The 15,153-nt window shown below is 42.6% G+C and overlaps 1 protein-coding gene and 1 long non-coding RNA gene across 4 annotated transcripts in view; one reads left to right on the forward strand and one right to left on the reverse strand.

Annotated features, from left to right (window-relative positions):
* Positions 1-281: 281 nt before the first annotated feature.
* On the reverse strand, positions 282-5,527 carry LOC310677025. The gene is made up of 2 exons (XR_014510866.1): positions 2,270-5,527; positions 282-2,188 (listed from the first exon to the last, which is right to left on the reverse strand). It is a non-coding gene; the product is annotated as an uncharacterized lncRNA (long non-coding RNA).
* Positions 4,781-15,153, forward strand: part of GBE1 (1,4-alpha-glucan branching enzyme 1) — a 147,245-nt gene continuing 136,872 nt past the window's right edge. For all 3 annotated transcript variants that reach the window (XR_014510823.1, XM_083439249.1, XM_083439250.1), the window contains exon 1: positions 4,781-5,170. Coding sequence is in view for 2 of the 3 variants with exons in the window: in XM_083439249.1 (XP_083295375.1) it covers positions 5,079-5,170 (92 nt within the window). In the remaining variant the exon portion in view is untranslated. The remainder of the gene's footprint in view (positions 5,171-15,153) is intronic.

Below are 15,153 nucleotides of genomic sequence, written 5' to 3' on the forward strand. Positions count from 1 at the left end.
AAACTCAATTTCCATCTAGGTGAAATAAAAATTGGATAAGGCAAAAAGGTGTGCCATGCTGCGAGTGCTGACAGATTCACAAGCTTTCACTGTAAGTAATATCCTTCTTTAGCAAGCTATTCTCAGCACTGCACCATCAAATATAATACTAAAAACAACAAAGAACCTTAACGACCAAAACTAAAGCTGGCATAAGGTTTCAGGGCTGGAGGCCACTTCATCATTTGCATGGAGTGGTCAACGAAGTGGAAGAAATATATGTGAGAATATAAAGAGAAGTGAAAAAAAAAAAAGGTTTTATTAAGAGAAGTCAAGAGGTCAGGCATGAAAGCAGTTCCTCTGGCACAGCACTATGCAGAACAGCAATTATTACACTACCAAATCAAATGAACACAACATTCCATCTCTGAAACTTGATGTCTCAACAAGGCCCTGGGAGTGACCAGTTCATTACAGAAAGAAATGTTTGCTTAAGCTATTGATCAAGTGATAACTATTAGCCAATAGGGGCTGCTAATCAGAACTGGGTCACACCAGTGCCAATTGGTTGCAGCTAAAGGATCACTTTGAGCCCTACATCTCCAGGGGGTCCAAGCCCTCAGCCATATTCCTGTTGCTCATCTACAAATTGCTGCTGCTGATTTATAAATTTGTCTCCTCTGTTTACCCCAAGACAGCTGATAATGATGCTGTGAGCTGCTGGAGCTGTCTCAGGATGACAAAGGGAAACGCACAAAAATGTGAAGCTTCTACTTCACACGCTGCAACCCCAAAGTACAGAATAACTGCAGAAACAGCCTTTCTCTTTCTCTCTGCTTCCACAGCAGGCAGTCTCTCCATCAAGCGAGGATTGGAAGTCTTGAATTAAAGGACACAGATAAAGTACAAGCTACCATGGAAGGCAGGGTGGGTGGGCGGGCAACGAAGTTCACCTGACAGCAGAAACAAACAACAGTAGAGTCCCACTGAATTAAGAAAAAGACTCTTTGCTCTTGGAGTGGGCATTATATGCTCACTTGCTCCATACTGCAAGCAGGGATGGGCACAAGGTAGATTTGGATTTAGTACTTCTAGATCGCTGAAGTCACTGAAATAAGAGCTGCAAAAAGGTTTCTGATTCTCAGGAGTTGAGTAACAAATATACTTGCAAGTCCCCTCCAAAAAGTTCTACAAATTGTACATGCAAAGTAGAGACAAGATGTTTGCCTTGACTATATCTAGGCCACATTCCCAATTGGTAGTATAGAGTAGGAAATTTCAGAGCACAGAGCTGGTTCAGAATCTAAGCTGGAGTCCTCCTTCACCAACTCCCACATCGCCACATTTTGGGATACCAATGCACTACTAAAATCACAGCACTCTCAGAACAATCACATTTTTCCACAGTACGCAACTAGTCTCTGTGATTCAGTGTCATGCTGGAGCAAAACAACATTTCTAAATGTAAACAAATTGTATTTATTTATTAGATCTATTCCTTGCCCTTCACCATGACGTCCCAGAGCAGGTTACAAGTAAAAAAAGACAAATTTTAAACGGATAAAAATCACCACAACTTTAACACATATAAAACCATTCCAAAATACGACAGAACAATACAAATTCATCAAAGCAGATGGGTCACAAAACATCTAAATTCCTTAACTGCCAGAGGCCAAGGTAAAGAGGTTGGCTGATGACTACCAGGTAACTATCCAGAAGAAAGTAACCACACTGTCACAACCATCACATATTGGCATATTCCCAAGTTTATTTAAATTTGTGTACTGATGTCCATGCCTTGTACAAAATTTGATGCAAGATGCGCCCTCCAAGTCCCATCTTGTCACCATGACCCTGAACTATACTGAGTTAATACGCATGTAGAAATAATTTTCACACAAGAAATTCTTGTAGGAGGAAGGCACCTGATTCGAAGCTCTCCTCTTTCCTTACTCCAACAAGAAAGCAGCTTTACCTACATAATGCTGTCAACTCCTGTATCTGTTCAGCAGAGAATTTTTTTTCATGTAGGAATGGGGATGTCATTTGTTCAGGGATCACTATATGTAGAGAGCTCTAGATGTGTGAAGATATCTAACCCAATATTTTCTTGAAGCTGGAGAGATGGGGTGGGGGAGGATGTGTGTGAAAGATAGAAGTTCTTTAATCATACACATGTTGCAACTTCTGAAAGTTTCTGTGAAGACTGAAATGAAGCCTTGTTGTTGTTGTTGTTTAGTCGTTCAGTCGTGTCCGACTCTTCGTGACCCCATGGACCAGAGCACACCAGGAAATGAAGCCTTAGTACACCTATTTTACTTATAATATTTTCTGCAAGCTACTAGGTTCAGTAGGTGATAGCCAACAATAGTCATACTCAGGGAAAACTCACCAATATCACCCAGTACAGCTGCAGGAACAAAATACTTGCTGAGGGTAATTTTTCAAAACTGGAATGATGAAGGAATGTCATGTACGCCTTACATTTGGACAATCAAGGGACATTTCTAGAGAAATTCATTCATTTGCATCCTGAAAGAAGCTCTGAGTAACGTACACATCCCATTTTAGCCTCAAAACAATCCTGTGAAGTAGGTTGTCACCAAAGTGTGCGACTGGGCCAATCTTATTGTAACAGAACCAGTTTTGTTGCTGATTCGGGGATTTGAATCCAGGTCTCCACAGCCCAATTCTTTAACTACACTGCCAGTCCATGAGGCATGCAAAGTGATTTCTAATAATAGGTGTCCATCTGAATTTATATTTTCCTTTTCAATCGTATGCCAAAGGGTTCACAAATACATATGAATGAAGGAGCACAATTACCCATGTTTTGCAACTTAAGAAAATGCATACAGATGATTGCTTAGTACATGCCATTATGAAATGTATTTTAAATGTAATTGGCACATATTTTCTGCCTAAGCATTTCCAATACATGTCATCCAAGTTTACTTTAAAACCTGCAAGCACAGAGAATCTGCAATTATAGGCAGCTTGCTCCACTGCTGAATGCTTAACAACTCCCTCCTAACATTTAAACTTCCTGTAATTTAAAATGTTTCTGCTGTGAAATAAGATATTTAACATTTTAATGTATTCATAACTGTACATATACTGGAAAAAACAAGTTAACACAGCAAAGTATTTTACCACAGAATTATATGTTACATAAAATGGAACTTTTATGAAAATTATTGACATTCAGGATGCAGAAGTTTTGCAACACTCATTGGCTAAGTAGATATTCTTTGCTTTTCTTCGTTTTCCCAGAGTTAAGATGTTTGAGCTTGCAAAACACTATTATTTGCTTGCGATGCCCAAGTTAGGACACACACAAGACTTTCTGGAATTGTATAACTTGATGTCAAAAATTTGGGTACAGAGAGAGAGAAAGACACAGAAAGTTTATTGAACATTTCTTCATAATGTTTCTAGGTCTATGAAGGTCTATGGGGGGAAAGCACTTATTTTGCAGGATCTGCAATGGCTCTTTGATTTTTATTTTATTTTATTTAAGGCATTTTTATGCCACTCTTTAACAACAAAAACAACAGCAGCTCCCAGAGTGAATACATAAAATCAACAAAACAACAAATGAGATGATTTCCTGTCCACAGGCTTACAGATTAACAGAGATTGCACTACATTAGATTTTCCCTTCATTCTTGGCCCTCTGACAGACAAGCGGATTTAGAAGGGTTTCCCAGATTAGAATGTCTGCAAACCATAGTTCTTACCCAGGCTTGGGCAACCTGTGGTTCTTCAGATGTGGGACTACATTTCCCATCATTGCTGATGGAACCAAAGGTAGCTAGAGCTCCCCAACATCTGGAGGGGCACAGGTTCCTCATTCAAAACATTGGTTCTCCTCCTTCCTAGCAATATGATGATTCTTGTCAAACTCTGTCAACTTCATTTGCCACAAGTATGTCTTGCTTGACATCAGCCTGAAGCATATCTTAGAAACTTCTGTCCTTCCACCAGTTGGGGAACATTACTTTGTCAATTTATAAAGAATGGCCTGTACAAAGATTAAGTTGTAAAGTCAACCATTCAACTGTTTTACCAGTGTACCTGGAAGATTTGAACAAGGACGCCACACCTCCCTCCCAGAAGCATTAAGATCAGGCTGCCATCTTTTAGCTGCTCTATGCACTGTGAAAGGATAGGACAGTATGACCTTGGAAGGGGAAAAGAGATATGCCTTTATTGGGAAACAGCTGTTGAAAGTGACCAGGCACAGACAGTCCTTCCTGTTTCATCACCTCAGGTTTCCTCTACTTTATGTGAGCTCTTATTGCAGCTGCTACTTCTCTGGCAGAGTTGGTGGGTGCTGAAGGCACCCAAGATGGCACTGGAGTTCTGCAGGCACCCTCTACCCCACCCCCAAAGTGGGAGGAGCAGCAAGAACCCACTGGCACCCTGCCCCCTTCTCTGGCAGAGAAAGACCCCCTATTTCCACCATACTTGCACTCAGCACACCAAATCTTAAACCAGGTGATGCCCAACTGTAGGCATGTTTACTGTGAAAAATATTCCAACGAGTTCAGTGAGTTTAATTCCAAGTAAATGTGCCTAAGACTGCATCTTCTTCCTCTCTTCATTAGTCTACTGCCTATCCCCGGCATCGCTTTTCTCCTGGTCTGCTCCTGGGCGCTCACCTTTGCTCAGTACAAAGTACTGGATAACGGAGGCAAAACACCAATTCCTGGCGGATGTGAAGGGGGCCAAGTGAGGGCAGCGGCTTCAGAACGCACCACTGAGCTTGCTCCTGTTTCCCGAGCATGCTCAGTCGCAAGGACGCTGCAAACCCTGAAGCAGCCGCAGGTTTCGAGTCTCTTAGCAAGGCCGGAACTGCTTGTTCCCGGAGCCCTTCCCTTGCGCAGCTGGGTGACCCCCTTCCCCTCCCCCAGCCTGGGCGGCACCCGGCCTAGCCCTATCCCGAAAAGGGGGTGGGTTGGTGGGAGAGAGGTCGGCGCTTGCCCTTCCAGCCCACCCCTCTTACCCAAATGTATATAGGGAGCTGAGAGGGCGCCGCTTCTCCTGACATCCTGGTGCAACTGAGGTCGGATCCTCCCGCTGCTGCTGCAAAGATGGCTTTGCTAAGCCCCAGCCCGCCCGACTTGCAGCGCTTGCTGGAGAAGGACCCCTACCTGACTCCCTTTGAGCAGGACTTCGAGCGCAGGTAACCGAGACCAGCTGGTGCACCTGGACGCGCTGCTTCGGGGCTCTTCTCACACCCGCCCATCTCCCCTCCGGGCCCACCCCTCAAAAAAGCAAGAACAGCTGTTCCAGACACTAAAAAGCTGCACCGTCACGCTTATTTGCATCTCGGTCCTGCTTGCTTCCTCCCGAGTAGGTCCCTATCTGCGGAGCGGCACCGTGCATGCCTTGCTAGTGTCCCACTAGCTTCTCTTGCCCGCTGGGCTCACTTGGCTTCACTACCTTCTCCTCCTCTGCCTGCTGCCTGTGCGTTTTCACTCCGGAGTCCAGGATGGACTTACTCCCGAGTAAAGGCAGGGCTGCCTCAGCTTTGGTGCCCAGCCGCGGTGAGGAAGGAAAGCGAGCCCGGCTAGGACAGCTGAGCGGCTGCAGCCCCTCCGCCACCCGCCCCGCGCTCCTCTCTGTTGCAACATGAGCCCCTGCCTTTCACGTGCGCATCCCGGCGTCCGCGGTGCGTGTGCGTCGCGTGCTTCCTCGCTGGCGGGGAGCGGGCGAGCCTGATTGGCGAGCCTTCATCTCTACGGGAAGTGCCCGTGAAGCCACCCAGCTGCCCTCACTTGGGATTGGAAGTTGGCTCTTGCCCTTAGCTGGTGGAGAGGGAGGGACTTTCCCCCTTAACGCTGCAAGGGCTTTTATTGTCTGCCGGTCGGGTAAAAGAGCCGCGGGGTTTTCAGTATGTAAAAAAGAATCAGCAAGGAGAGGTGTGTGGAGAGCCCTCGGCTAAATAATCCGTGAGCAATGCCCAAGGTTGGGATCCTAAATACGTTTATAAAGGGACCAAGCTCCATTGAATACAGTGGGGCTTCTAAGTAAACACGCGTAGGACTGGGCTCTGAGAGGGAGAGATGAAAACTGTTGCTACTAACGATTTGCAACCTGACATGTGTACTCAGATGCAAGCTCCATTGAGTTTGTACCCTTTGACTGGGCTCCTAATATTAGTTCACCACCTCCCCACCCTTCTGTAATACCCCCCCCCAAAGAAACCAATAATTTAGGGGGCAAGGGTTCTGTAGAAAGTGTGATCAGAAACTTTTATGAAGTTACTTAATTTTAACTTTTTTTATTTTAGATTTCTGCAGCAGTTGTTTGTGGTAGCCTTCAGTAATTACAGCCAACAATTTTATACATAGGTATCTTAGACTGTGGGACTGTGAGTTGCTAAAACCCACCCTAGAGCAGCCGTCAGAATAGGATTGAAACATTCATCCTCCACATTTGTGACAAATTCTCTGTTCACTGAAGCATATTGCTTGCTGGAGCATGGAGTAGCAAAAGGGATCATAAATTGGGCAGTGGTCACTGCAGCCTGGTGTTGTGGATAGTGTTGGATTTGGAAGAGACAGTTATTGGTTCAAATCCCTGTTCTGCCTTGAAGCTTTACTGGGTTGCCCTGAGTCATTCAGTCGTTCTGTCTCTGCTTAACCTACTTCACAAAGCTGTTGTAAGGTAAAAGGTGTGTGTGTGTGTGTGTGTGTGCGCGCGCACACACACACACACACACACACGCGCGCGTGTGCCTGCTGCTCTGAAGAAGTGATTGATAAATCTATATGTAAATGCCAGCGGCTAATATTTTTGTCAGACGAGTGGGATAAAGTAATGGAGTCCACAGTGAGGTTATGCAGATTGAAAGGTTAGACAATAGTATGATTTATTCTGCATGAGTGAGGACATGGATAAGAACAGAATTGATTCCCAGTGTCAGAGAGATGATTTAGATTTCACCTCAGTAGTGTCCTTGAGGGCTCCTTTACCTTTCTCTGCATAAGTTGTGAAGGACAAGTGCTGCTATTTGAAATATTGGAGCGGGGATTTTTGGCTTCTGTCAGCTTTCCCACTGCACTGGGGACTGTTATGGCAGCCAAATATCCCCCTTCTAATATTACAAACATCAGCAGGGAAATCCCCTGCTGCTGCTACCCCCCCCCCCATTGCAATACTTGTAGGGATTTCATAGTGGCTTCTAAGAGTATGCCTGGGTACGGTATGTTTGGTACATCATGGATTCCTCCAGTCCACTTGATTTGTTTCCAGAGAGATTATATGTGCCAAAGCAAGTGCTATCCCACCCTTTCCAGTGAGATTTCCCCATCACTTTCCTCACTGCAAAAAGTTTGATCTTTGGGGGAAGTGGCTTTGTTATGCAAGATCTTCCAGTCATCTATAATGACACTTAACCTGGATTTGCTGGGATGTGACTGAGTTCCACTTGAAAATAGCAACAGTCTGGAACTGCCCATCTGTTTAATGAAGTTTTTTTTGTTGTTTCGCTAGTACAGAATAATTGTCGCTTCACCAAGAAGAGTTAAAATGAGGAGGGAAGAAGACTGTGCTTTTAAAGAAGAGCATCTTCCAGAGGAGTAGTTGGTTGCACCTAAAATAACAAAGTCTTGTAGTATCTTAATTGGCCTAGTTTGCATGTCATGAACTCAAGGTAACCCAAACTATGACTATGCAAATATATGGGCTCCTAGACCGGAGCTAACACCCACTTTGCTGTTGCTTGGTCCCTTTATTACAAGTTTTGCTTAGTGTGGTATCTGAGTGCAGGACCATGATTAGATTAGGGTCTCTCCTCCTTGACCACAATCTAGCAATAGAACAAACCTTGGTACAGCCTTGACTTAGCTGCTGTGTTGTCTCACAGGCCTGAGATGAAATGGCAGGGCAGTGCAGCAGCTATGCCAGGGTCTGGAGGAGAAAATCCTGTTTAAACTCATCAGGAGCCAGCCTGTTCACATCATCCAGGGAAGCCATAGTTTGGCTTTATTTTGATGAACGAGCCAGGCTGAAGACCAACAAGTTCATGATGGTATAAGCTTTTGTGGATTAGAGTCCACTTCATCAGATACAATTTCCAGGGGAAGTAGCTGCATTGGTCTCCTGCAGTGAAAACAACAATCAGCCTCGTGGCACTGCCAAGAGTAACAAATTTACTACAGTCCGCTTCATCAGATGCATGAAGTGTTATCCTGAGTATTGTAACTACTTTCCAGCTGTTATCTTATATGATAACAGCACCTGAGAGTACTTGCTTTCCTGCCTTGGTGTGGTATATTTTTCAGGCACAATTGGTTATAATTTTCTACTATTAACTGCCGTAGGAGCCTTTTACAAGCAGATTACAAAACTTACTTTTACTGCTTTGCAAGGAAAAAAGGCGATGACATGTTTTCAAAGCAGCGTTAAAAAGCACTAGTGGCTGAACCTTGTGATAGTACATTAAACTGAAAGTGTCCTGTTTAGTTTTAAGATTTTTATATGTGGCATCATTCACCAATTAGAATGGAACTTCCCAAATCCAGTAATTAACTGAGCATAAACCCTCCTCCGGGTTTGTATAGTAACAATCAAAGTTGACATTTAATGTCAATAATTAAAAGAACATGGGTGTTTACATTGCATAGGTTTAAAACCATTGGTTTTCAGTGCACCAATCAATGGGTGAACTTGGTGGTATGACAAAGCAAGACTATATAAGTAAAACAACTTAACATGAAGTTGACACAGACCCAAATAAAATTATATACAACAGATAATTATAGATTAGTAGAGTTGGAAGGGACCACAAGGACCATCTCATCCAGCCCCTACAAAGCAGGAATCTATCGCCCAACATGGGGCTTCAACTCATGATCCTGAGTCTCATGCTCTACTGATCCTGCTATCCCACATGGATCATAAACTGAGCATTCTGAGTCTTGCTGGCAAATCACAGCATTCCCCTTTAAAAAATGGCCCTATTTTAGCACACACTAAAATCAATAAAATTTATGCAGATTTGAATAAATGCGCGCACGCACGCGCGCGCGCACACACACACACACACACACAAATATTCCTGGCAACACAGAGCATTCTCCTTTATTTATTTTTTACCTTGTTATCAATTACTGCAGATGGTAAATGTGTGAACCTTATTTATTTATATATACAGAAAGAAACATGGGTATAAAATGTAAGCAATGGGAGCAAGAGGCCATGCAATGCAGGAGGTTCAGTCTTTGACATTTTTGTGCACAGCTATCTGTTGTTTTGTTATGTTAGACATTCTGTTGGGTAGTATTTGTTACAAAATTTGAGATTCAAAGACATTTAGAATAACCAGGAAATTTTAAAGTCCTATCCAGAGAAGCGACTTTCACTTCTATCCATGTATTTCATCAGCCCCTTCCCCCGAACAATTGCAAATCGATTTAGAATTACCTCTTTCCTTGCATAAGTCAATTATTCTTAATGAAAATACCTGCTTATTTAAAATATGTCTGTGTAAACAATAATTAACAGAATAAACACCCCCCCCCACCAGCAACACAAACAGCCTACATGTACCTTTCCCAGCACTGTAACAAGCCTTCCATTCAAAAACGATCCCTGAATCTGATGCCTTTCATCTCTCCCCCAAGTCCCTCCTGTTTGTCATGGTCTCTATGGCCTTAGTAGCTATTGGTTGACAATCTCCGCCTCTGGTTTAAACTGGTGAATGTGAGTAGAAATGAGGCCTTACTGCTTGTGCCGAGGGCTTTGGGCAGTGTTTTGGTGTGCACAAATGTAATGCCTGTCCTCTTTAAAGCTGCATTAATGCAAACTGTTCAGTTAACAAATGCCTGAATGAGCTATCACATTCTCCCCTGTTGGGTAAATGACTTTTGTCATTAGCTTAACTGTTTCATTGATCTCAATACGTGGAAGTAGGTGCAATTAAAATCATGTGCATTTTTGAGCTGAAGAGCGCTTATTTCCATGTCAGAAATTAGAGCTGCTAGAGCACTAGTGAGCAATCTTCCTTGTTGCCCACACTTGTCAGCCCAAAGGAGGACAGAATCTGCCTTCCTGCCACCTTACCGTTTCTGGTGTTTGAAATAGCTGCAGTAATGGATGGAAATCAGAATTGGCTCTTATTTGGATCTGATTTGCTGTTGTATTACGGGTAGTTTCCCAAAATATATGCCTGCTCTCCTAACCATCCCTGGGAAGAGGTCAAGGCAGAGCTTGTACAGGTTTTTCTGCACCCCATTTTTTTTACAAGGGCATTTATTTACTTTATAAATTTATTTATATGTTGCCTTTTTGAGCATAGCCAACCCTTAAGCAGCTCACAATATGTTAAAAGCACAAGAAATGCAATGATTTAAAATAATCAAAATCAACAGCGGCAGCTGCATTAACAGCTATTAAAACGACCAGTTAAAACAGTTAAAGACACTTAATAAAAACAAATGGACAGAGCTATATTTTGCAACGTATTTCTGTAGAAAAAGCCTTCAACAAAAAACGCAGCTAGAAAAAGGATTTTTAAAGCCACTTTAAAAATCCATAGTGTATATATGTCATGTGCACATCTGATGGGAGTTTCAAATTTTAGGAACCACAACAAAATTGTGTCTCGTTCAGAAATTGGATGGAGTACATAACAGGGGACTTTGAGGCAGATCTCAGTGACTTAGCAGATTATGATGAGTTCAGGTGGTCCTTCAAATAACTTATTCATAAGTCATTTAGGACTTTAAATCAACACTTTGAAATGCAGTGATAATAATAATAATAATAATAATAATAATAATAATAATAATAATAATAATAAAAAAATTTTTTATTTATATCCCGCCCTCCCCAGCCGAAGCCAGGCTCAGGGCAGCTAACAACACTAAAATAGTGCAACATTATAAAAACATTATAAAAATTAATTAAAATCAAAATTGATGGCAACCATAAACTAAAGTTTTGTAAAGATTGCCAAAGGAGGGAGTCAGGCTGCACCCTGACCAAAGGCCTGGTGGAACAGCTCTGACTTGCACGCCCTGCGGAAAGATGTCAAGTCCTGCAGGGCCCTTGTCTCTTGTGACAGAGCGTTCCACCAGGTTGGAGCTGCAGCCGAGAAAGCCCTGGCTCTAGTTGAGGCCAGCCTAACCTCTTTGTGACCTGGGACCTTCAAGATGTTTTTATTTGAAGACCGTAAGTTCCTCTGTGGGGCATACCAGGAGAGGTGGTCCCATAAGTACTGATACTGATAGAGAATCAGTCTTGTGCCCCATTGCTCTGTTCCCCCACCTTCCTGTGACCTAGCAGTAGCATTTTGCAGCTGTTGGGAATTTCTATACTGCCTTCAAAGGCAGCCCCATGTAGAGCATACTCTTTGGTATTTTCAGTCATATCAAACTTACTCCATACTGTTTCTCTGCCCCCTCCCATATTATGATTTGTCTTGCAATCCAAAGACTGGAAGGAGATCCTCGCCTATTATGAGAACATTTCCTGCCATTGATGAAAGTAAACCAATCATCCTGGACAGTTATTAGCCAAGGAATGGTCTCCTTGCATCTATAACAATACTTTCTAGGATGCCTAGGCATAATTTGAGTGTATCAGGTTATTCTGTTAGGCTATTTGGCAGCTAGACTGGTAAATGCTAAACACCAGTTTTGAAAGAACAACACTGGCTCCCAGTACGTTTCTGAGCACAATTCAAAGTGTTGGTGCTGACCTTTAAAGCCCTAAATGACCTCGGTCCAGTATACCTGAAGGAGCGTCTCCACCCCCATCGTTCTGCCCAGACACTAAGGTCCAGATCCAGATCCGAGGGCCTTCTGGCGGTTCCCTCGCTGCGAGAAGCCAAGTTACAGGGAACCAGGCAGAGGGCCTTCTCAGTAGTGGCACCTGCCCTGTGGAACGCCCTCCCACCAGATGTCAAAGAGAAAAACAACTACCAGACTTTTAGAAGACATCTGAAGGCAGCCCTGTTTAGGGAAGCTTTTAATGTTTAATAGGTTATTGTATTTTAATATTTTGTTGGAAGCCGCCCAGAGTGGCTAGGGAAACCTAGCCAGATGGGTGGGGTATAAATAATAAATTATTATTATTATTATTATTATTATTATTATTGAATCATAGAGTTGGGAAGCACCAAAGGGGTCATCTAGTCCAACCCCCTGCAATGCAGGAATCTTAGCTAAAGCATCCATGACAGTTGGCTAGCCAACTTCTGCTTAAAAACATGCAATGAAGGAAAGCCCACAACCTCTCAAGGGAGCCCATTCCACTGTCGAACAGCTTTTACTGTCAGAAAGTTCTTCTTGATGTTTAGTCAATCTCCTTTCTTGTAACTTGAAGCCATTGGTTCAAGTTCTACCCTCCAGAGCTTGGAGCTAAGAAAAAATTAATTAGTGCTAAGAACAAATAATGCTAAGCATTTTTACTACATAAATGCAACTGATGCTTCATCAGAGAATGAAGTTGTTTAGATAACTAAATAACTAAATAAATAACTTGTTGTATGTTACTAATTACAAATATTTTACTTCAGCTATGTTTAAGTACAGTCTAACATCTACATGTTCAGAATCTTCCTTTAAGACTAAACATAGTTAGATTCTTCAAGTTTACATTGACTTCCTTTAAATTTTAGTGAGTAATTAATTTAACTTTTTGCATTGAATTTTCCTTGGTGTTTCTAACCTTTTCTCTAACAAGTAGAGATTTAGTATCAATAATGTAACTCATGGCTATAAATCTCTTAGTATTTTACCAGACGTTGATGTTAATAGAGGTTGCAGATTCAGCTAGTTAAAAATAGAATTTAGCCCCATTAGTGGAATTCTTTTATTTTTATACGCAACCCATTTCTCCATAAATATGCAGACTCCCTTTAAAACGTAGATTTTATTGGGATCTGTATGCATCACAAATCTGGGAGGGAGAGAAAGATGCTAAATAACTTCTTTCTAACTCTGATGCTGTTTTACCCATATTAAAAGGGCTAAATTTTCTGATTGTGACCTGGCACTTATTTCAGTCTCCTGTATGCAGTTGGCAAAAGACATACTGGTATTTGACCTAAGCCTGTGTGTTGCAGCGGATTGTATGCTACGTTTGAATGTGTGCGACCCAGTTTCATGTTCTAGCTTAGCTGTAAAGCTTGTTAAGTCATTGTAGGGAATGACTCTCTCTGAACCCAACTTATCTCAAAGATTCTTGTGATGGTGACATATTGGACTGAGCTGCTTGTAGAATGCGTATCAGACTTCGGGGAATTGGCTTCCTCCCCTGTGGCCGTAAATGAGCAGATCAAATGAAAGTGAATTATTACCAGTTAGTTTCTTTAATAAACACAGTGAAGAACAAAAGAAAGCGTCTACCCAGAATGGCGGTGCTCCCAATTAAGGGTCACTCCCCTTCCCATCCCTATGAATCTACATCACTCCTATGTTTTGTAATCTGAGTTTGTAACCTACATGCTTTCTGTTCTGACACTATCTGAGCTCTCCATGACTTTGGAGAAGGGGGGTAGATACTCTCCAGAGACTGTGAATCACTCTTCTAGTGTTTCTTCTGCTAGCTGTTCCCCATCCAGTATTTCCCAGCTCTTGCCTTCTGAACTATGCCCCTTTGCAAACCACTGTTTCAAATCTATACTGTCCTCTTGCTCTTGGGAAGATTCAGAATCAGGAGGTGGAGGTGGCTCCCACCATTCTTCCTCAGTGCAGCCCTCCTCAGCATGGTCCCTGACAATGGCTTACAAATAGAATAATAAAGGTGGCTTTGCTTTTGATACATTCACATTCCTTATGAATTATGGTTGGTGGCCTGCATAGTCGCAGTCTGAGCTTCATATAAATCACTGGGTGAACCTGTTTGTGAGCTGCAGACTGAATTAGAATAGAAAGGCACTGTTCTAATTTAACAGAGTAACAAACAAAATGTTATATACATTTAACATTTTGTGTTCTTATTTCTCCCTTATGCCCGGGGAGGGTTTTTTATGAATCGCCAGGTTGATCAGAAGTACACTGGCTTAGAAGTAGAGTTACATGCCATCACAGTGTGCTATGGGTTCTTAATAGGATTTACAGTATACACAGCACTACCATATAAACCAGTGGTAGGGAATCTGACCTGCCAGATCAGGCATCCCCAAACACTGCCCTCCAGCTGTTATCGGACTACAACTCCCATCATCCCTAGCTAACAGGACCAGTGGTCAGGGATGATGGGAATTGTAGTCCTAAAACAGCTGGAGGGCCGAGTTTGGGGATGCCTGTTCCAGATGTTTTGACCATGTCTACTCAGAAGTCAGTTCCATTGAATTCCCAGCAATGTGTTGTGAGGAATCCAGTCTTAATTAACATTCTTCTGTGAAATATGAACTCTGTCTAGCAACTCTTTTGTGAATAGCAAAGTGTTATGTGAGCTAAAGCCACATATAATTTGGGATGTACTTTCCGTCTTCTGGTACTAAGACTGTAAATGATGCGGTTGGACCCATTAATGCCTGCAGTATTATAGCATTTTATGATGTTCCAAACAAGTGCAGTAAATGCTGCCTGTTAGGCTTTTCTGTGCTAACAGTTCCTCTCCCTGTACAATATACTGCCATTTCCTGCAGGTGCCACAATAATCTGTTAACTATGTACACGGCAACTTAGTTTTTTCAGTGGCCTGCTTTATATGGGATAAAACTGCATGTGGTGTTAGTTTAACTCTTTTACTCTGTAATTGCATTTTTGGCAAATATGTGTTCTCCCCGGTCCCAGATTTCTTCCAGATAAGCATCAAGTAGTAGTGGTTTACTAATAGACACAGGGGTAGAGGTGGGAAGAAAGAATGGAAAACTGGGGCGCAAAGTGAGGCTATTGGAGTTGCAGATTAGGAACTGGTTTCCTCCTGACTTAACTCATGGAAGTTCAGAGGGTGGGTAGAATTTGGCTGTATGATCTTCCTTATTCTCCTGTGTTGATGGCTTAGCACGTGTGTATTAGGATGTATGCAAGTTTTCAATTGCCTCTACCAGCAGAGAAAAGCATTACAGTGGTGCCTCGCAAGACGAAAAGAATCCGTTCCATGAGTCTCTTCGTCTAGCGGTTTGTTCGTCTTGCGAAGCAACCCCATTAGCGGATTAGCGGATTAGCGCTATTAGCGGTTTAGCGGCTATTAGCGGCTATTAAA

This window comes from Podarcis tiliguerta, assembly GCF_965153285.1.
Source record: "Podarcis tiliguerta genome assembly, chromosome: 4".
Lineage (NCBI taxonomy): Eukaryota > Metazoa > Chordata > Lepidosauria > Squamata > Lacertidae > Podarcis > Podarcis tiliguerta.